Source organism: Ambystoma mexicanum, chromosome 5q (assembly GCF_040938575.1).
Source record: "Ambystoma mexicanum isolate Mex_15411 chromosome 5q, UKY_AmexF1_1, whole genome shotgun sequence".
Classification (NCBI taxonomy): domain Eukaryota; kingdom Metazoa; phylum Chordata; class Amphibia; order Caudata; family Ambystomatidae; genus Ambystoma; species Ambystoma mexicanum.
The window spans coordinates 347,556,590-347,578,510 of NC_090933.1; the positions used below are offsets into that span (position 1 = coordinate 347,556,590).

General features: G+C 47.8%; 1 protein-coding gene across 5 annotated transcripts in view; it reads right to left on the reverse strand.

Moving 5' to 3' along the window:
- Positions 1-21,921, reverse strand: part of CEP192 (centrosomal protein 192) — a 2,773,731-nt gene that overhangs the window by 2,670,842 nt on the left and 80,968 nt on the right. For all 5 annotated transcript variants that reach the window (XM_069620824.1, XM_069620822.1, XM_069620821.1 and 2 more), the window contains exon 2: positions 19,259-19,445. In XM_069620824.1, the coding sequence (XP_069476925.1) occupies positions 19,259-19,425 (167 nt within the window). In that variant the 5' untranslated portion in view covers positions 19,426-19,445. The remainder of the gene's footprint in view (positions 1-19,258; positions 19,446-21,921) is intronic.

The following is a 21,921-nucleotide window of genomic DNA, read 5'->3' on the forward strand; positions in this document are numbered from 1 at the left end:
CCACCTTGCACCAGAAACCACCACAAAACCAGGAGAAACGTTTCCTCTCTGCGAGGCGACGCAGAGGATTGACCCAGAGAGACTTTGAAAATACATTCACTTTGAATTAAAATCTTTTGGAAATCCACCTATTTTGACAACTGCTTTGGAACAGGGTTGAACCAGTTTGAGGGGGAAAAAAACTAACTAAAAAGGAGGGTCTCTTGAGTGGGAAAGAGCTAAACTTACAGGCGAGGTTGCCCCTATTTAGTTCCATCGTCTTTCTTGGATTTCTTTTCCTGTTAACAACTAGAATAAAACTAATCCCCAAAACGTTCTACAAACAAGCTTACAACATATAGAACAGTAAGGTTTGTCTGGTTTTATATTTGTGTGTATTCCCAATAGACTACACTGTAATACCAAATAGGCTTCTATGCCCTTCTGTTAAACCACCACAAGGTTAACAACCACTCTGATGGGCATTAAAAAATGTTATCAGGCTACTGGGGTGGGCCTGTTTGATTCTGTAATTGGCATAACATTGAACTATTGCATTCTTGTGTTTCTTTGGCAATTTTTAATATCTACGGTGTTGTGACCTCCGTCCCTGGACCATTGGGCCTTCAAGACTCTCTGCTTTTGTGCTCTGGAACAGATCATATTCTGGAACGAGACTCTACACCTTTCCTTTGCCCTCGTGCTGGCAGGTTTGAACCCTGGTGGACTTCCAGATTTTAAATCCTGTCCGTCTTTACATTTCTGCTGTGGTTTCTTCATGACTCATTGGCACATATCTGTGGATTCGGATCTTAGTGTGCACCCAGAGTTATTCTGCGTGGTTCTCCTGTCTATTAACTGCACTTAGCAGGTTATCTTTAATACCATTCATTATAATATTAATTATCTGCATACATGTACTGACCTATTATGTTCCCCTGCAGCCAGGGAGAATGGTACCTATTCTCTCCCACCATTGTGTTCACACCTAGTTTCACCAAGAGTTTATTGGGCATGGTTGCATAGGTTTGTGAGGTTGTCCTTGCAGACAGTGAGCTGACATTGTAGTGCTCCTTTTCCAGAAAAGACAACACATGCTTTTACCAACCAGAGACTTTCCGTTTAAATTTAGCTTACCATCTGAAATTAAATATTAACAGCAATCCCAAGCAGATCAGGCTAGGACTAGTACCAATGCAAAACATACAGTGCTGTACTTCATGAAGTTCAGCCCAACATTACCTAAATTTGAATAGTATGCAAATGTAATTGCAACCCTAAATGCAGCAAACCACACACTTCCTACTTAAAAAGAAGCAACTCCTCCCAGTAAAAGTACACCCAAACAGGAAACAAGCCCCCACTTTCACCCAGACGGGTCCATGGACAGGATGGAATCAGTTGTAACGGGGAAGTGCTACAGGCGGAAGCCATACTATTAGTACTGCCGGCTACGACTAGGACTTTTAAAGGTAAAAACCGATCTCTTAATACAAATAGAGATGCAAAGAGGTAGTAGGGATTAGAAAGGTGCATCAGTCAAAATATACAAGCCTGTTGGAGCAGGGGTGTGGCAACATGGCCACTGGGTAGGATGCGACTTTGCTGTTCTCCTGCTGATCCTTTCACAATCCTGTCGCTCAAATATGTTGAGACAGCGGGAGATGCAAAATTTAAATTATGGCTGCATGAAGGTACGGCACAAATTAATAGCGGAACTCTGGTGATGATAGCAGCACAGATTGCAAACTGTGTGCTGAAGACGTTTGCAGAGCCCTAACGGTGGAATAAACAAGATGGTGGTGTGTTGCAAACAAAGGAATTAGCCGTGGGAGTGTCTAATCGAAGAAAGAGCAGCCGCGCAGTGGCAGAACAAAGGCAGACCTCGACAGGCGTACGATGAGTGAGCGGATCATGAGAGAAGCAAGCTGCGGCTATGCATGAGGCCGTCGAGCATAAGAGTCCCTTCTGCAGTGGAGAGAAAAGCTGGCAAACCGCTGCGAGAAAGTCATGCAGACGCGCAGCCCCGGACAACACAGTGCTGAGTAAAAGTGAGACCCTGGCACCCAGAGTGTCGCTACTTGTGGCACTTGTGAGGGGACAAAGACAGATTGTAGGAAAAGAGGCTGCGAGGTCGGGACATGGCACAGAGTCCATAAAGAACTGTGCGGTGCTGCGGCGACCTGAGCGAAGGAGACACACGGACGTGGCAGGAGACCTACATTGCCCAAGAGACTGTCGAGGGCTGCTGGAGAGCGGACCGACTCTGGTGTGGCAGGAGGCGGGCTGGAGTGGTGCCGTAGAGAGACAGAGAAGAGAGCCCACATGTGCGAAGAAGGAAGGCACCAGTGGCGCTGGGGGAAGAGGCAGACAGGAGGCACGGCACAAGGCGGTAAGGAGTCGGGGCGGGGGATAGTCTAGGACCCAGTTAGCAATATATAGACTGAAAAGAAGGGAGCTCCCCCTCACCACCCTTGGACCTCCAGTGTTGCATGGACGTGGTGCTGCAGTCCAGCACTCGCAGTAAGAAACGCTTCTCCCCCGAGATAACAGGAGAATAAGCTTGATGCAGAGGGCGGGGTCCAGAGGGCTTAAACCCTAGCCACAAGGCACAGCAAGAACGCAGGCACATGAACAGGGAAGTATATGTGGCCCACGGACCCTGGAGCCCAATGAAGGGATATGCATGGGGCCTGCGAATAACACTGAACGAAACAGTGGGGAGACTATCACCTTAAGGTCTTTTACATCCTTCCTGGGAAACGAACAGTGAGGTATAAAGAGAGGGCGGGAGCCCGAAGGCAAAGGTTGAAGATGCGCTTCTGCACGCAACGGACAGCATAAAACAAGAAAGCAGTGAGGGCCCCAGACAACGGCAGCCCGGGGGAGACTGACAGCTGCTAAGGCGCCGCAAAGCTGTAGCAGCAACGAACAGGAGGACAGTGGGAGAGCATCACTCCCCAGAGAGGGCATACCACCCTCTTCCCCAACCAGCACCAAAGGAGTGAGCGGACAGGAGAGCTACAGCTACTATGAGGCAACACTAGTGTACGGAAGCAACGGAAAGGGTGCAAGCTGTGATAGAGGCCTGGGAGGCCGGACAACATTTGCTGCGAAAGCACGGAGAGCAAGCAAGGTAACCACACACAGACTTCGCTCAAGAACCATGGAACCAAAAAGCCTGATGAACACGGATTATGGATGATAAACGAACGAGCTAAGACAGCGAGTCACAGATCAGGCGATGTCAGTAATGGGAACAGCGAGAGACCACTACTGTGCGTTGAATAAATGTACACTGTTCCAGATAAGACAACGACTAGTGTCAAAAGACAAATGTATTCACTTGGTGTAGACAATATATTGCCATTAATGAATAACGCACGAGAGTTTAGTAAAACCACACGCAGAGCCTGTTAATTGACTTTAGCAGAAGGCGATGAACAGGACATGGTAACTTCCCCTAACCACAGAATAGCAGCTCACCGTCTTAAACGGCTAAATTCAAGACATGCTTTTTCGCACCAGTCAGATCAGATAAGAAGTCAAGGACAGGAAGCAGAATACCAGAATACACATGTACAGTCCCGGGAGGATAGCTCAGCGGCAGCGTGCGCGTCTTGGAAGCAAGGCGGCACGAAGCAACAACAGGTTCGATCCCCGGGTCCGCGCTTAGAAATCTCTGAGTGTTTAAGCATGTTATAAATATACGTAACTAAGACAAAAAAAAACAATCACGCAACTAAGAAAAACAAAACTCCTGTAACAGCGCCTTGATGCCTGCGGGCTGTGCGAGCGCTTTATAAATGTAAAATAAATTAAAAATTAAAAAATACAACTAAAGTGTCCAAAAACAAGGGTCACTCTTCACCTCTTCAGAAACACCTTTACTAGAACGGGGTTTAAAGTGGTCTAGAAGCAGATGAGGTCTAGAAGCAGATGACACGTTGCTCTTTCCCCCAGCAGACCACCATCCCCTAAGGGAAACTACCAAGGGTCAAAGACAGCAGCTGTCTCTTGATTTTGCACATAGGTACATCATGTGTTCAAAGCACAGGAACAGGTTTAGGCTCTAGACATTAAATTTCCACACAGCGGAAATAACCTACACGTGATAGGCAGACCAAAAGCTTGCCTTAAGATAATAGGCAAAGGCTGACTGGGTACATGGACAGCACAGCAGAAGAAATCGTGGGGGGCTGGGAAGATACAGCCATTGCAGGTCCCCGAGCAGAAGGTACGAACAGAGGCATGATCAGGCCCGATTGACAGGAAGTCGTGGACAATTCGCATGATGCCCAGCGAGCCCTGAAAGCGTGAGTTTGAATGTGGCAGTGTAACTGTTTGCATTTTGAGAGACTGTAGGCGTTGGTATGTTACGCCACTCCCCTATCATACCATAGCTTAGTGTAGACCAACATAAACCCCAGGTTGCTTAAGCTGGTATCTTAAAATGATTAATTGTACTTGTTCTTTTATTAAATGTAAATCATGCTTTTAGCTTATACAATAATGCTCTTCATATGTATAGCAATCTGCTATGTTATAATTGCTGATTCCATAGCAGGTATAATGAGAATTAAAGCTGGTAAGAAATAGAAGTGGTATTAAATATACTAACTTGCTACCTTCAAGTGTCAGCTTCATATTTCCGAGTAATGCGTCATAATGTCTGAGTCCAAACAAACTACACAAACAATTTCCTGGCTGTATTTTGTCAAGTATGTCAGGGGGTGCGAACACTCAAGGAAACAGTCCTAGCGCTAGACCGAACTCCTAGGGGCAACCCTTACCATAGAACACGACTCGATTCCGTGCCCACTTCACACAGCCCTATTTGGGGTGTCAAGAGGGGGGCAGAAATCACACCCTATACGGGCAATCAAGTCACACTGTGTGGTAGACCTGGTGGAAAAGCGATAGTATAGGGGACTCGACCCACAAGACCAGTCACAGTCTATGGCAGCAGGAGGCCGGGCATAGCATAACACGAGAGACATGAGGGGCCTGAGATATCGCTATTAGACACTGCTAACTGCAGCCGGAACAGTCTCTTGGGGGCCAGAGAGTATAGGGAGTACAGTGAGACAAGCAGGAAGCAATGATGACAAAGGGCAGCAACAAAAAAAACAAGCAAGCCACTTTGGACACCTTCACAAAAGGGCCGCCCAGCCGTCAGGAAGAAAGTGGCGAGGGCAAAGGGAAGGAGCCAGCATTTCCCCCTAGCAACATGACTGAAGAGGGAAACACAGATATTTTAAGTCACTGCAGCGCTACACACTACATTGGAGGCGAAGATAGACGCTTTCGGCTTAGATGTGGGACTGGTCCGATAAGATTTCCATGCCATAGCAGAAGACTGGGAAGCTGGAAGAGCAGGTCAAAGAAAACAGGGCAAACAGGGTGCAGACATCTAAGGACACTGACATCCTACAACAGAAAGTCAAGCTACTAGAGGATAGAGCGGAGGAGGCGGAAGGGTGGGCATGCAGAAATAACAGACTTGTTGGGCTGCCAGAGGGAACGGAAGGGTCTGACCCTACCAGTTACATTGAAAACATGCTGCTCCAAGAAATAGGGTTGGACCTCACACAGGGTTTCACGATCGAGGGCTCATCGTTCCCTTGCCAGGCGCGCCACCGAGACTTGTGATAACCAAGGTGCTGAACTATAAAGAACGAGAAAAGATCCTGGCCTTCTCCAGGTCGGGAGGGACGATACAAAGGACATCTGCAAACATCTCAATATACCCCGATTACACCTGCCAAGTGCAGAAGAGGAGTGTCCAGTATATAGCAACAAAGGCCAGACTCCGGAAGGCAGACCTAATATACATGCTGATGTACCCAGCCAAACTAAAAGTGATGTACAATGGCAAAGCCCTGTTCTTTGAGACACCGGGGGAGGCGCAAGAATGAATGGACAGAACCCAGATCCTGGAATCAGCTGAGAAGAGTCAGCGTACCCAAGAGAGGGAGAGATTCCCGGTGTGGTTGGATGTAATAGCAAGTTTCGAGAACATGAGTATATGACTAGCAATGGTGGAATTTGAGCTAATTAGTAACAAAATGCACAAGTAATAAAGGAACTATAAGAAATGTGACAAAGTAGCAGGAGCAGAATTGCCAGTTACGGAAACCCAGTAGAAGGAACGCGTTAGCAGAACCTACCAAACCTCCCCCGAGAAGTAGATTAGGGGCTACTGTACAGGGTCTGCCTATAGGGCACCAGGAGACTAGTCTAGCCACCAGGTTGAATGGAGCGGAACCGGGGTAGTCCTAGCCTGCTTGACATAGCAGGACGAGTTCCGTTTGAAGTTTGGTTTGTGTGGAGTTAGAGGGGGGGGGGGGGGAGTTAACAGTGGGGAGCCTAACAAAAATTATAACAGACTGCATCAAACTCCTACTGAGACTGGCCACAGAATGATGGCCTCACTGAAACCCTAGACGTGGGTCTAGAATTTCTGACACTATTAGAATTAGTACCTGGAATGTCAGGGGGCTTAATAATTAAGTGAAACACAGAAGATTGAGCATGTACATCCGGAGGAATAAAGTGTGGATAGCTTTGTTACAGGAAAGGCACTTACATGCACAAAAGAATCTAGAGAAGGTGTGGGGAGGAGTGATGGTGGGTTCCACATACGCAATGGGGTCCTCATCAGGTTAGCCTCCAATTTACCATTCAAAGTGCTGACAGTGAAAACTGATAACGAACGAAGGATGGCTATATTACACAGGCTATTGGAAAATAGGGCGATGGGTTGTAAATACCCATGCCCCAAACCACAATGCTACATTGTTTTCATTTATTATACATTTTTGTTGTTTTTTTTTTTTTTAAGACACTGTATGCGAGAATAGAACCCTATAGGAGTGGAATTTTGATCTGGGGAAGATACTTTAACTGCATGGTAGACACCACCAAAGATAGGTCAGATGAAACACAGATGGCCATCTCCTCCGGCCAAAGTACTGAACTCGTTACTAGAACACTTCCGACTGCAGGACTTACGCAGGGTGTCATGGTAACTGGGAAAGAACCACAAGCTCCACTACATAAAGGGTCTAGTTGGACCCAGTCCTGGGACCTTTGGAGACAGGCTCATGAGAAAGTGTGCTCTGCACACTTATTCTTGTGCACGTGCTGTTTTTTCCCCTGCAGGGCCTCCACGTGACTCCAGGTCGGATGTGGCCATAGGAGTGAATGGGGCCGCACGTGCAGCATCCTCTAGGAGTGGTAGGGTGGGGCCATGAGTCAGAACAAATGGGCGTGGCCGGGACCAGGCTATTTAAGCCTGCCCCGCCCACATGCAAGCGCTTCGCGTTAGTCTGCTTACAGCAGCGTAACGCTCACCGCCGCCTGAAGCGCATCCTGACCCGATTCCAGCAACAACTGCAGTTGGAGCACTTCCTTACCGATTTCCAGCAGCAACCGCAGTCGGAGAGCTTCCTTACCCGATTCCAGCAGAAACCACAGTCGGAGCACATCCTTACCCGATTCCAGCTGCCAGCCACAACACTTACTCGGGAGTCCACTTTCGGCCAGCATCATCGCAGTTCCAGTCATCCTTCACCCGCCAGCAGATCTTCGGATAACAGTCCTGGGACCTAAAACTAAAAAATGTTAGTATTTGTGTAAAAAAAATAAAAAAAAAAGTTTTTTGGGGTTTCGATTTTTTTTCCGACATTTTTTTTTCGAAATTATGACTTTTCCTATTATATGTATGTGTTTGACTTTTTTACATTCGACATTTTTTTTTCGACATTTTTGCTATTCGAAATTAAGTTTTCGACTTTTTGACTATAAACCCATTCCAGTCAGACATTGCCAGGCAATCCCTACAAGAGAAAAAAAAAGACAAAAAAAAGGGTTCGAAAAGCGATAGACATTACGCTAAGGTCACGCTTAGACCAATCCTCGCGCTTGACCTTAAAACCAAACTTGCCACCTATTGGGACATCGTGAACTCCCTTTTCTTCCATTGGGGCTCGCTTCTTGCACCGCAACTACCGCTGGGCCTCATATCACCTATTGGGGAAAAGGAAAGACGATACAAAAGAAACAGACAATCATTGAAAGGATACTTACCTTTGGATTGGTTCAGTCACAGCCGGTCTGGGCTGCCACGCACATGGACCAGTGAAGAAACTCGGTCTATCTAAAGCGCCCGTGCAGTGAGAAGCAGGACGGAGTACTCGCTATCATAATTAAACAAGTGAGACTATATGGGTCGGCGCATGCTCATCACATTCTGGGAAGAAGGGTTTGAGGGGGACCACAGTCATATCACAGCATTCTCACTGCCCCTCATTCTCGCAGCGCAGACCACAACACAAGAGCAGGGGAAGAAGCCTGACCAAGGGGAGCCAGTTCCAGGTAGGGCTGCAACCGTGCCCAAATGTCCCTGCAGAGACCAGGTGAGCGTAACATAGGGTTGAACATGGGAAGGACAGGGAATACTCATTACTCAGCGCCGCACAAAGTATATACTAGAATAGACTGCACATTTACTGGGGCGGAGCAGGAATCTTAATTCTCTGAACAAGAGTATTTAGCTACAATACTGTCCGGTCACTCACCGCTCGTAGCGAAATGGAGTGTGTCCGCCCCAAGGCCACCCATCCCCACATGGAAGTTGGAGTGAATCGCTGCAGGACACTGCATTTGCTGAGCATTTCAGGAAACGCTCAATCGAATATTACAGTAAATGAGTGGAGTGTGCAGAAAGTGGGTACAGTTTGGAAGGCGTATAAAGTGGTCATCAGAGGGGGTATGATACAGTCGGGAGGCGAGCAAAAAGTCATTGTCAGTGAACTGGAGAAGATAGAAGAGAAATTGAAGGAGAAGAAGGGGCGGCCCTGCTAAGCAAGGAGCACTTAGATGAATGGCCTGGTGCAACGGGACAGGTAAGGGAAGTTTAATTGTGTGAAATACCTGGAAATAAACCATGCGCAAGTGGATAAACCTGGGAGGATGTTGGCCTGGCTGTGCAGACGGGATGACACTAAGCCTCCAATATGCTCCATTTGGAACACAGATATGGAGGAGGTGAACATGCAAGCAGGCATAAACAAGGTGTTCTCTGAATACTAAAGGGCATTATATGCAGACACCCATGGAGGTGAGGAGTATGATATGCAGGAAGTTCTTGATCAGATAACTCTGCCCAAGCTAAATGTTCTACAGGCTGAACCTCTGGAGGCACACAACTTCGGAGGAGGTTGTGGCTACCATTAGGACACTGCCAACGGGGAAAGCGCCGGGAACGGACGGGCTCCCGAGCAAATTTTATAAAGCTTATGCCGATACGCTGGCGCCATTGATGGCTAAAGTGTATAACGAGGCGTATGCAGATAATATCCTACCTGGGAGTATGAGGGAAGCCTTGATAGTGTGGCTACTCAACCCAGACAATGCAAGTACAGATTGTGGATCCTACAGACCAATGTCGTTGCTAAATCAAGATAGCAAGATCCTCACAGCTATCTTGGCTAATAGAGTCTGAAAGGTAATACACATGCTGATTCACCCAGACCAGACAGGATATGTACCTTATAAGACTGCACCACCTGATTTATAGTACAGAAGATCGCACCTCAGAATGTGCAGTGGCCTCCTTACAAGCGACAAAGGAATTTGACTCAGTACATTGGGAATGGCTATATGCCACCATGATGATGTAGATTGGCCCGCGGTTCATGAAATGGGTACGGTTAATATATACTAGGCCAGTGGCCAGGGTCAAGACGGGGAGTACGTACTCTGAGGCGTGGCATTTGTACAGAGGCACAAGTGCACATTGTCCCCGATGTTACACATCATGGCGGCTGAACCTATGGTGGCATATTTGAGGCAGGAATATGGTAACACAGGCATAGACATAGGCAGGGTGAGACATGTGGTGTCCATGTATGCGGATGACATGTTGATATATGGAAGTAATCCGGAGACGAATCCGCCATACATTTTGGAGGTACTGGATAATTCTAGTAAATTAACAGGAATCAAAATAAATAAAAGTAAGTCTTACCTGTTCCCACTGGCCGCTACTGCAAAGAGAGCAGAGGAGGACCTACCAGACCATCCCCTGTCCTGGAGTAAGAACTCCTTTAGATATCTGGGCATTAATATTCATTATGACCCCAAGGAAGAGCATGAAACGAACACTGCGAGCCAAAGCCGGGTTGGTGGCGTCTATGGGGTTTTAGAGTAAATTGCCTTAGTGATGGGCAGAGCAGCGTTGTTAAAAATAGTTGCACAGCCAAGACTCCTGCACCGATTAAGGAATGTCCTGTACGATATACCAAGGCAGTACTTCCGAGACTTAGATAGGATGTGTAGGAGGGGAGGAACAGGGTAGCCCCAAGTACAATGCAAAGGCCGTACGAACAGGGTGGGTTGAAGATAAACTTTGAGCTGTACTTTCTGGCGTGCCAGTTGTAATACATGAGGCAATGGATGGCAGATGATCCCTCGGCGGAAACACTTCTGTTACAGCCAGTCATAAAACAAAGCTACTTTGAGGGACCTCCTGTGGATTCCTACCAGGGAGCAAACAGGGAACCCCTACTTAGTGAAATTGGGTATCCAAGTCTAGCATAGGGCATGTAGGGTTATGAGAATAGCAGACCCACTCACCACAGATACCGATAGCGGCTTTCCTAGAAGGGACACCAGGTAGTGGGGCGGTGATAGGAACAAGGTGGGAGTCTAGCAGAGTGGCAACAGTAGGAGACCTGCGGAATGAGGGGGGATGGAAGACATTTGTGGAATTGCAAGAAGCTACAGGCACACAAGCAGGACAGTTCCTGCTGTATAACACAGTAATGAAAGTACTGAGATATAGATGGCCAAACATGGAAGGGGTCATTGAAAATGAAGACATTGAGACGTTGCTGACTGTGGCGGAGGGAGGACACGCCATTTCTAGAATCTATGAGATTTTGATAGGTCAAACCTTGCAATCAGAGTTGAAATGCAAAGAGATATGGGAAATGGAACTGGGGAAAGACGTTTGAGGACAGAGAATGGAAAGAAATAACATTGTACCATAAGAAGGTCTCCAGGAATGCCAGACTACAGTTAATACAACTGTTTATCACACGGAGAGCATACCTCACACCAGCTGTTATCTAAACCTTTAAAAGGGGCCACTAGACAAGAATGTCCCAGATACAGGGCAGAGGACACTGGGCTTATACTTATGTTTGGGGGGGGACCGATTGTACAGGGATTCTGCAAGAGGGTTGCAAGTAAAGCAGCCCAGGGAGGTATAGAACTGGACATTAAGGCACCGGAGGCTTGCATGCTTGGTCAATATAAGAGAAATGTGAAAGATAAACCGTTGAACAAACTCAAAGATTTGATGTATATAATGACTAAGTGCAGCATAGCCATGGGTTGGAAAGACATAAAAGAACAGAGTATAACAAGATGGTGGAAGGAGCTGGAAAAATGGTGTGCAGCCGAGACGGGGGTATGAGAGAAGGCACTTAAAGAACAAAATCCAGATGTAGGAATGGATATACAGAGATGGTTAGCGCCAACTGTAACAGTTTGCAAATGAAGGAGGGGAAGAGGCTGCAAAGTCAGCACTAAGGAGGTTGATGCGTCATGATAAGTTGTGACTAGATAGGCTAAATAGACTCAGTTTAGGGGGGTGTTATGTAGAGTTAAGGTTCATGAACACAGATGACGTTGAAATGCTGAAAACTAGTTTGCTCTTCTAACCGTCTGTTACAAGGATTAATCACTGACAATCCTACAGATTAGCGGCATAGGAGCCATTTGTACTCCCTGAAAACATGCCAATACTCAAAAACAGGGCATTAATAAAATAAATAAAAAAAACACTGATTGGGCATGGATTGATTACTCTCAATTCAACAAAAAAAAAAATGGGACTTGAAATACGCCTACTACAAATGTTTATCTGGCACCCTGCCCACAGTTTGTATACTACAAACAGGTTGCAAAATTGAATATATGAATCAATTGTTAAGTATGCAATTGAACTGGCGGAGCATGGCCAGCAGCCATGCTGTGAAGACGTGTGCTTTGTGAGCTCCCGCCAGATCTGTAAATAAAGATAAGCCCTTGCTGAACAAACAGGAAAAAGCAGGTAAATCCGCAGAGCGACCTGCTGCTACCAAGATCAAGTGCCGTGAGACAACAAAAGCTGCGAGGGGCGTGGAGCGCTGGAAAAAAATTAGGCGGAGAGACGGCGGTGTCCGCAGCAGAAAATGGCACCGGCCTCCTAGGTGACGAGCCGGAGCAGCCATAACCCCGCTCGAGAACAAACGCCGAGTCGCGGGAGGATTGGCAATAGTGCCGGCCGCAGTGACCAAGAAGGAAACTGAGGTGGCGTGGAAGCCCATGAGGGTGCCAGGGACCGTGACTGCTGGTGAGAGTGGAGCAGCGAGCGCATAGAGGCAAAAAAGAAGGTAAGCCCCAGGGCAGGCAATGCAAAGTTAGAGGAGCTGGACAGAGGCCGAGGAAGCCGGACACAGGAATCGAGGGGGGCACAGCAGTCAACGGCCCTAACCAGTTGAGCACGGAGGGCACGCAGGGGGCAAGCAGACACTCGCAAAGAGCAGCATAGTCGCCACAGAGATGGGCCCGGGTAGCAGCGGCGACTAGATGGACAGCAGCACACTGGAGAGACCCTGCAGGAAATGGACTCCTGGCACCATGGGAAGCAGGCACCGGTGGCGAGGAGGATTGGAGGCGCCAGGACTACGCCCACTCCTCTCAGATCATTGGTGAATGTTGGAGACCTGAGGCACAGGCTGAACACAAGAAGTGACTCAGGGAGCAGGAGGACCTGGCCCATAACAAGCAAGAAGGGGAGGAAGCAGGACTGGTAGCCACGCGCAACCTGCACTACAGCAGGCAGCAAGTGCCAGGAGTGAGGCGCGGAAGGAGCTAGTCCACAGACAACAATATTAGTGCCCAAAAATAAAGTGTTGCGATATGATATCAGGGGGATACAAAAGGGGCACCAGACTGCACCTGGAGGATAGTACACAAAAGGCGACAAGAGAGACAATAGAGCAGACTGCGGTGATAAATGGATGTAGAGTGCCTGCCCCGTTGGATGCCCAAGGTGGACTGAAGGCATGAGAGCCGGGGCAATGCTGTAGCTGAAAGCCAAGAGCAGACTAAGGGAAGACAGCGCTCCAGGGGGTGCCCAGAACCAAAGGAGCGGCTAGCGACATTAGTCAGGGAAACTCCAAAAGGGCCGCCACAGGGTCTCCCAGCAGAGCGCTGCATCAGTGTGCACCTGAACCCCTTGTGAAGTCCCACTCAAAAGGGAAGGCACCAGCACAACCAAAGACTGAGGAGGGGGTGTCACGAAAGAGGGAGCGTGTACTGAACGAGGCCAGTACTGAAAGTGGACGACAAATATCGCAGTGCGGACTGGCAGTGGGAAGCCGGGCAGGCCAGGCCGCCCCAGAGCAACACAACCAAACATGAACAAGAGGACGAGGGGGTGGGAGGGGCATTCTGCCGACATGTCGGCTAGACCATATAAAGGGAAGACTAGGCAGACCAGAATGGATGCCTTTGCAAGCAAGGTAGAGAGTGGAGGAAGACCGTTGGAAGAGAGCGGTGACAAGCAGGAAGAGCCCAATGCAGAAGAAATCGTCAAAGCCATAGCAGCACTCCAAACCACATTGGAGAAGAAAATAGACAAGGTAATTATGGACGTGCAGTTGCTGAGACAAGACATACGAACGCTAGCTGAAACGGTGCAGACGGTGCAAACCCAAGCAGCAGAGAACAAACAGCATGTAGCAGAGACCATGACTGAAGTTAAGGGACTTAAACTGCAAGTGGCAGCACTGGGAAGCAGGGCAGAGGATGCTGAAGGACGGGCGCGCCTGTACAATTTAAGGATTCTGGCCCTGCCGGAAGGAGAGAAGGGTTGAAACCCCACGATGTGCTACTGCAAGAGATAGGGCCGGGCAATCTGATAAGGATTTACTGTGGAAAGGGCCCATAGATCCCGCACCAGGAGGCCTCCGCCGGGGGCACCACAGAGACGGGTGATATCAAAAATTCTGAATTAGAGAGAAAGTCGATCCTTGAGTTTTCCAGACGAGGAGGGGTCATTGAAAGAGGGTCTGCCAAGAACGCTGTATACCCGGACTACACATTGAAAGTACAGAAGCAGAGAGCAGTGTTAGACCCCACTAAGGAGTGACTGTGGAGGGCCTGCTTTAAGTATATGCCGATTTATCCGGAAAAGCTCAAGGTCATACACAATGGCACCTTATACTTTTTCAACACCAGAGGGTACACATGACTGGATGCACACTCTTGGGGTAGTACCTCTGCCGAGACGACGCAGCGAGGAGACGAGACTTGAGGGACAATGGAGTTGATGAAGAAGCCAGCCATGAAGATATGCATAACAGGGACTAAAGTGTCTTGCAAATGGTGGGAGGCGTAGTGAAAAAGCTGAGAAGGGAGGTAGAGGCACAGAGACAGCGATCAGCATGTTCACATGCTTTCACCTCAGTTCTTTTAGGGTGCCAGTTGGAGACACCTGCACGCGAGACCGGGATGAGGGGGAGATAACCGGTGGAGCACGAGAAGCGGCCGAGCCTGAACGAGCAGAGTGCCGTGGGCTATTGGTTGGAGGGACGGGGAGTTCATCTTTGAACCAACGAATTACAATACATTCAAAACCACTGCACTGCTTGCGGTAATCGCATCATTAAATATGGCGTGCAGCAGGCAAGGAGGATCTGGGTCAGAGGGAGAGGCAAGGACGAGTGGGACGCTGAGGGTGTGAGCTGGAGGCAGGAATGAGCGTTGTTAAGGTTATCACCTGAAATGTCCAGGGACTGAACTGTTTTGTGAAGAGGAATAGGGTACACACATTTGAAAGGAAAAGGAGCGCACATTGCCCTCTTCTCTTGCAGGAGAGGCATCCAACAGCAGCCAAACAACAAACGATCAGCAAAAAGTGGGGTGGGCAAATGTATGGCTCGGCGTATTCTGCATATGCCAGGGGCGCTCTTATATGGGTGGCTCCCTCAGTACCCTTCAGGCTGCAGGAATGCGACAATGAGGACAGGATGGCAATTGTATATGGGTTTCTAGAGCAACAGGAGCTCACAACGCTACTGCCTTTTTCAAGGCACTTGGCCCCAGCCTCTGTATAAAAGTGCCATGTGGATATGGGGGAGGGGAGACTTCAATTGCTCACTAGTCCTCTGAGTTTCTTGTGCCTATCAGATCCATCTATTACCACTAGCGAAAGTGCTGAGAGACATGATGGAGTTGGGCTTGAGACATATGGCGGTAAATGCACTGGGAAGGAAGGGGCTACTCCTATATTCTAGCCCACATGGAGTGCACACAAGCATAGACTATGTGCTTACGGCTAGCAAATCATTGGATACTGCGGCCAAATATAAAGCAAGGGTTCCATCAGACCATGTACCACTAGTCGTGACACGCCAAAGGACCGCGAGCAAGCCTCCAATCCCGACGTGGAGGCTGAGAGCAGAGGTGCTATTAGATGAGCAGTTCAACCCATATGAGAGAGAGAATACAGGAGTTCTTTGCCCAGAATGCGGGGAGCGCAACCAACAAAGGGACCTAGTGGGAAACCTTCAAGGTGGTGATGAGGGGGTGGCAATTGGTAAAATGGGGGGTATACGGAGAGAGCGGCTGCGCAGTATCACTGAAAAGGAAGAGCAGATTGCGGTACCGGGTGGAGGGGGGGGGGGACCACGAGGATGAGCTTGCTAAGCTCCGACAGACATGTATAGCGCACTGGGAACAGTTCGGCAAACATGATTATGCCCGATATCTGGAGAGACTACATGAGTGGGGATAAGCTGACTCCATGGAGTGATAGGGAGACGGGTAAATGCGGACCAGACTGTATATGTCCTGGGGCGCAGCATGTCTTGGAACCTATGCAGATTACACTACATAATTGACAAGACTAAAGGGGCAGAGGTAAAGTATGTGGTGGCTTCACTAAATGCAATCAAAGTGTTCGACTCCGTGCGATGGGAGTGACTGCATGCGGTTTTGCAGTGCTTTGGGGCCAGTCCAGGTTTTTTACGATGGGTGCAGCTGCTATACAGGAGGCCGATGGGTGAAAACAGGAAGCACATCTCAGGGTCATGGGAATTGGGCAGGGGTACCAAACTTGGGTGACCGCTTTCTCCTATTCTTTTCATCTTAGTGCTGGAACCCGTAGCGGCTCGCCTCACAGCAAACTTTAAGGAAGCTGGCATATCAATAGCTGGCAACATACCTGTCATGGGCGCTACTCCCGAGGGGCCAGGACTGGCCGAGCGCCCTCGGAAGCAGACCCGTCTTCCACTACTCCGGACCCAGCAGACCCCTACAGGGGCCCTTTGGACCGTGTCCTGGCGCCTTTGGCGCCAGGCTCATGAAGGGTTTCAGTATCGGCGCCATAGGCACCGGGCTCATATTGATACAGTGTAATAATGCTTGGGTGGACTTACCTGAGGCAGACCATGCTGCATATTTACCCAGAACAATCCAGTCTGGTTGAAGTCCCCAGCCATCAGGGCTGGGAGGAACTATTCCCTCCATTCAGGAACTCTTTTCTTACCTGGGTGGAACCGGTGGAAGAACACACACTGGAAGCACTTCTCTGCTATTTAAACCACGCCCGATGGAAAACACGTGCTTCGCGTTATTCTGCAGCAGCAGCAGGACGCTCACCGAGTCGGCTCCTGCATTCCAGGTCCAGAGTCATCTTCAGCTTCCGCGCAGCAACCTGTGGATGAAGAAAGACACAGAATAATACTTACCAGATCCCGGAATCCAGTCACCGGCAAAACCTGCAAAGAATAAACATAAGGTTAGAAAAGTGCAACTCGCTCGCAGCCGCGCCCGCTTACCTGATCCATCCGTGATTGCAACGGAGCTAACCGCGGCCTTCTCTTCGGCAGCTTCTCTGCACCTGAAAGGCAAAGGACAATTAAAAAGGGGTTCGGGTGAAGGCAGTCGCATTCATCTTAACTTACCAGTTTTTGCATGCGCAGAAGCGGCCGCATCAACCGCAGCATCCCGGCACCTGACAACTAGAAAAAGGACATTATTAGAGGTGCCATTAAAAGCGGCCAACAATCATTATACTTACGTGCATCGGCACTTGCAGTGGCAACGGATATAAAGCCTGCAGCATCCCGGCACCTGAAAACTAGAAAAAGGACATTATTAGAGGTGCCATTAAAAGCGGCCAACGAACATTATACTTACGTGCATCGGCACGTGCAGCGGCAACGGAAAACTACGCCCACAGCATCCCGAGGCCTGAAACAAAGGAAAAGGGACATTATTGAGGTGCCCATCTTTTAAAGCCTAAAGACTACAGTATACTTACAGGCACCCGCTCGTGCAGTAATGGCGGCATCGCTCTTCGGCATCCCAGCACCAGTGCCACAACTAAGGAAGCAAAAGACTTGAGCCTCAACACTGAACTCATCCAGTGACGTAACTGGAATCCACGCACCCCTGCACCAGACGCAGGATGGAGAGCTCAGCATTTATATGCCTAAGGTGAGAGCTCGCCGAGACAAGTAGAAAGCTAGGCTGTGGGAGAAACTGGCGATTGGTGGGAGAAGGAATCCCATCCAACGGTGATTAACCCTTTTTCTTCCACCTGCAGAAAACTTACCCTGCAAGTCAGACATTCGATAAGAGGAAGCCCAGTCCTGAGAGTCGTCCGAGCTCTACGCTTCTCAATTGAAGAAACGATAGCAGCCCAGCCGGGATCAGCGCCTCCGTGGGAATCAGGTGAGCGTTACAATACCTGTGATCTCGCTATACGCAGACGAAATGCTCCTATATGTGCAGAACCCAGAAATGAACCTACCGTACATGCTGGAGGTCCTGGACGGGTTTGCTAGGTTATCAGGCATAACCATCAGTAGGGAGAAGTTGAGGCTGTTCCCATTGGTGGGATTGGTAGGGCTGGACCAAAGGTCATTTACTGAATTTGGAGTTACAGTGGGTGGTGGAGACCTTTCGGTATTTGGGGGTGGATATTTATCTTGACCCTGAGAAGGACCATGAGCTGAACACACCAAGGGCATTCCATGGGGTTGATAAATCAATGGACTTCTGGCGGAGGCTGCCGTCATCTATGATGGGACGAGCTGCAGTATTAAAGATGGTGGTACTGCCGTACCTGCTCTACCATTTCGTTAATATACCCCATGACATTCTGGGGCAGTTCTTCAGAAAATGAACTTGCTGGCTAGGGGATTTATCGCGGGAGGTGCAAGATAGTGTTGGACACACTTTCTAGAGATAATAGGGATGGATGAACCAGAGTGACGAACTTTGAGGTGTACAACCTGGCGGGTCAGCTGCAGTTTGTCATGACCTGGCTAGCAGATGAAGGGTCACTGGACACTAGGTTGCTGCAGGGAGCGGATGGCCCATACTATCTGAGAGAGGCACTCTGGGTAGGGGATGCTAGGTTACGGGAGGCGCTGGAGCTGGTAATCCTGGGTAGGAGAATTTGGCGCAGACTGGAGGACGGTGGGGTAACGAGATCTGTACTCCAACATACCCCTTGCTTTAATTACAGGAGGAGTCCAGGAGAAGCTTGCAGTCATCGGCTTCACTGAGAACCAAATGGGATAATTACCCTGGGAGACATAAGGAAGGAGCATGAGTGGAATTCTCAAAACAGACAGGACAGTAGGACATTCCCAAAGGGCAATTTTTGTTGTACAATACTGCAAAGGACAGATGGCCGGGGCTGAGAAAGTGGGAGGCAGGGGACACCATTCTAGAAGCCCTTTATGATGTAGCAGAAGAGGGGCACACAAGTGAGGCTCTGCGAATTGGGCCAGGGTACTGATACACAAGCGTCCATCTAGCGTCCAGGAACACTAGATTTAAGCAGATACAGCTCCAAGCGCGCCCAGGAGAAGAGATGCAGAGATGCCCCAGGTGTGCGAGCGACTCGGCCGGGATGCTGCATATTTAAACATTTACAGAAAAAAAACAAGTATGAAATTGACCTGAAAAGGCAAACCACTTATCAGAAATCATTAGCACTGATATTTCATGGACAAGGGACCACATTTAGTATGCACACAAGTAAACATAATTTTAGGTTCCAAACAATAAATGAGCATGCCAACATCTTGGTAATGTCCATTAAATGCTACAGCAATCGGCACGATTTCTCCCTCACTTCCTCCAACTAGCATCACAATCTCAAGATTCAACAAAACACAATATTTTAGTCAGGACGGCTTACCTATCAAAGCCAGCTCTACTTCTTGCAACAGTGGAAGCAGCAACAGGCAAGCCAAGGTTGGAGGAAAGGGAGACATTATCCAAGATGCGGCTGCTATCACTCATTAAGGAATCCATACAGAAGCTTGGCAAAGTCTCATCTTCAATATTGCGAAAATGCTCCGCCATTGTAAAGCAATTGTGTTACCCTGCACATAATTCAGACAAAAAGGTAAGCATAGCTTTCTGCTCAAATTTCAGGTCACAGCTCTGAAGCAACACATCAGCTGAAAATGAAGATACAGCTCATACAAATGCTACAACTAGACAGCAATGTCACTTAAAATGAAAATTGATCCTTCACACGAATGCAATAGCAGTATTAAACTATTCATTACAGTTGGCTCAAAGGTCCATAGTTACCAAGCAGGAGGATCTAATCCAATACTTACTATATAGTAACTGTAGGAGCCAACATGTGTGTCACGCTTTCCCCCCTGCAACCACAAGGCAAATTTAGACACTGAAGAATACTACATTTGCAGAGTTCTGAAATCTCCCATGGCTATGCGTCAGAAAGCCATCCAGCCCTAATTATGCTTTGATTTCTGAGACTTTTCGATCCCATTTGAAATTCAGGAAAACTAAAACTACAAGTCCCAGAATTCAAAGGGAAAAACAGTACTGAACGGCCATCGAGCTCTGCATTTGTTCCATTGAGAAAGGTCATCTTTAGCACATGAATATCATTATTGACCCCTCTGAACTGGTGACCTCCAGCCCTTTCAGATGAGGGAGCAATAGCGTTGAGATGGATTGGGATGCAGAAGTTACTCAAACGTCAATCAAAACGACTCCGGTAGTTGGCCAAAAAAAGGTAACTTTTAATATCAATTATCTAAAACAGGGAGTACAACGGACATCAATGGACGTCTCAGCGTAAGAGCACTCAATGCATCTTAAAAAAAAAAAAAGCATAATTGTATATTAAAAAAAACATAATTGATGGCGTTAACCTACATATTACTAACGTCATCCTACACAAACCTATTGAAGAAAGTGATGGGACTGGAGGGAGCATCCAAGTATACTATCCATACTCGTCAGAGAGTGAAGAAAAGTGATAGGTTTTTTTAACATCAGGTGGGGCAACTAAGCCCTCCTCTTAAACAGGTCACGATGAACGTCACTAAAAACACAACATCCCATTGGTTACACAAACTACAGGACCCTTAATTACGCAGACCCCCTAGCATTGTTTGGCACTCTAACCTCCGTCCGTACTTTTCTACCTACGTTTAGCATCACAAAGGCTGGCCTTCCAGGTGCTGGTGAGCTAGTCTTAACCATAGCTTCCCATCAATTAACATATTCATCATCACCTCAGTGGTCTGCTGTCAATTAAGGCTTTGAACTTGTTCTTGGGAATGTTCTTTTGCTCCGGAGAATTCAGGGGAGTGGAGGCACGCTCCGCCCTCATGAATAGGAGCCGTATTCGTCCGACTTCATCCTTCCACGTGACTTAAGACCACAAAATCGAGCCCTAGTGTATTTAAAATACTATTTTCTAATAGACCTCTGACGTCTTCCGTGTTTTTGTCCATTTCTTCTGAACAAGAGTTTTGTTCTTTCACACTATTTGTATCCAATGTCTGCTCAACCCAACCTGATAAGACCTTCGCTTCTTGGGGCTCGTCTAACCTTGCCTTTCAGAGATCTGCGCCTGTAATTCAATAGCTTTTGTAACTGCAACACTGTAAAATGTATGCTGTAGACAATTACTATGTTTCTACATGACTGGGCGCATGTACGGGAAAGAACTCTGGAATGCAATAGTGTTTATAGCAATGCATTCCTTAAAGAACTATGTATCTCATGATGGTTCTTCCAATGATGTCTGATAGTTTTCTGCCAAAATTACAATGACAATCCCTTGTGGAGGAGGTTGATGAAAACTATGTACATGTCATCAGTCATGTCAAGAATGACATTTGTGATGTCATTGGTGTTAGTCCTTGCAGTGAACAGGGGTCTTGCGAGTTCTGGTTGCTTAGCTTACCATTAACTGGTGAATTTCTGGGGGTTTTCGGTTTTACCTATAAAAATTACATCCCTGTAACAATGTTTGTCCACTGAATTGCATAGGTTTTTACTAGTGCAACTTAATCATAACGTCCTTATAACAATGTTTTCTGTCAGTGAATTTCATTGGTTTTTAGCAGGATACCCTTAGTTTGTGAAGAACTGTGCAACATAGTGCAACTGCTGGCACCATATACATGTGGACAGCAGTCTCAGACTATGCGTCTGTTTGCAGAGATAGTGTGCCATCCAACCTGTTGAGGAAGACAGGTGTTCTCTTACATAGTGGTACCGAACACCAAACGCAAAGAACAGACAAACAGCACCATGTGCAAGAATTGCCAGGGAAAATAAAGTAGGTTTGCAAATTGTGCACTTATGAAGCAAACAGGACAAGGGCATATGGCGTACATCATAACTGAATTCATCAACAATAGAAGTGACATCTGCCTTCACCAATCTTACCGCACTGCTACTGTAAAGAGGAACAAAGAACGAACGGCCAAAATAACGACTGGAAAGTGCTAAGACCTGAACATCACTACAATGTAGTAAGGACCCTAAACTTTGTAAAATAACTGCACAGGTATGCAATAGTACAGA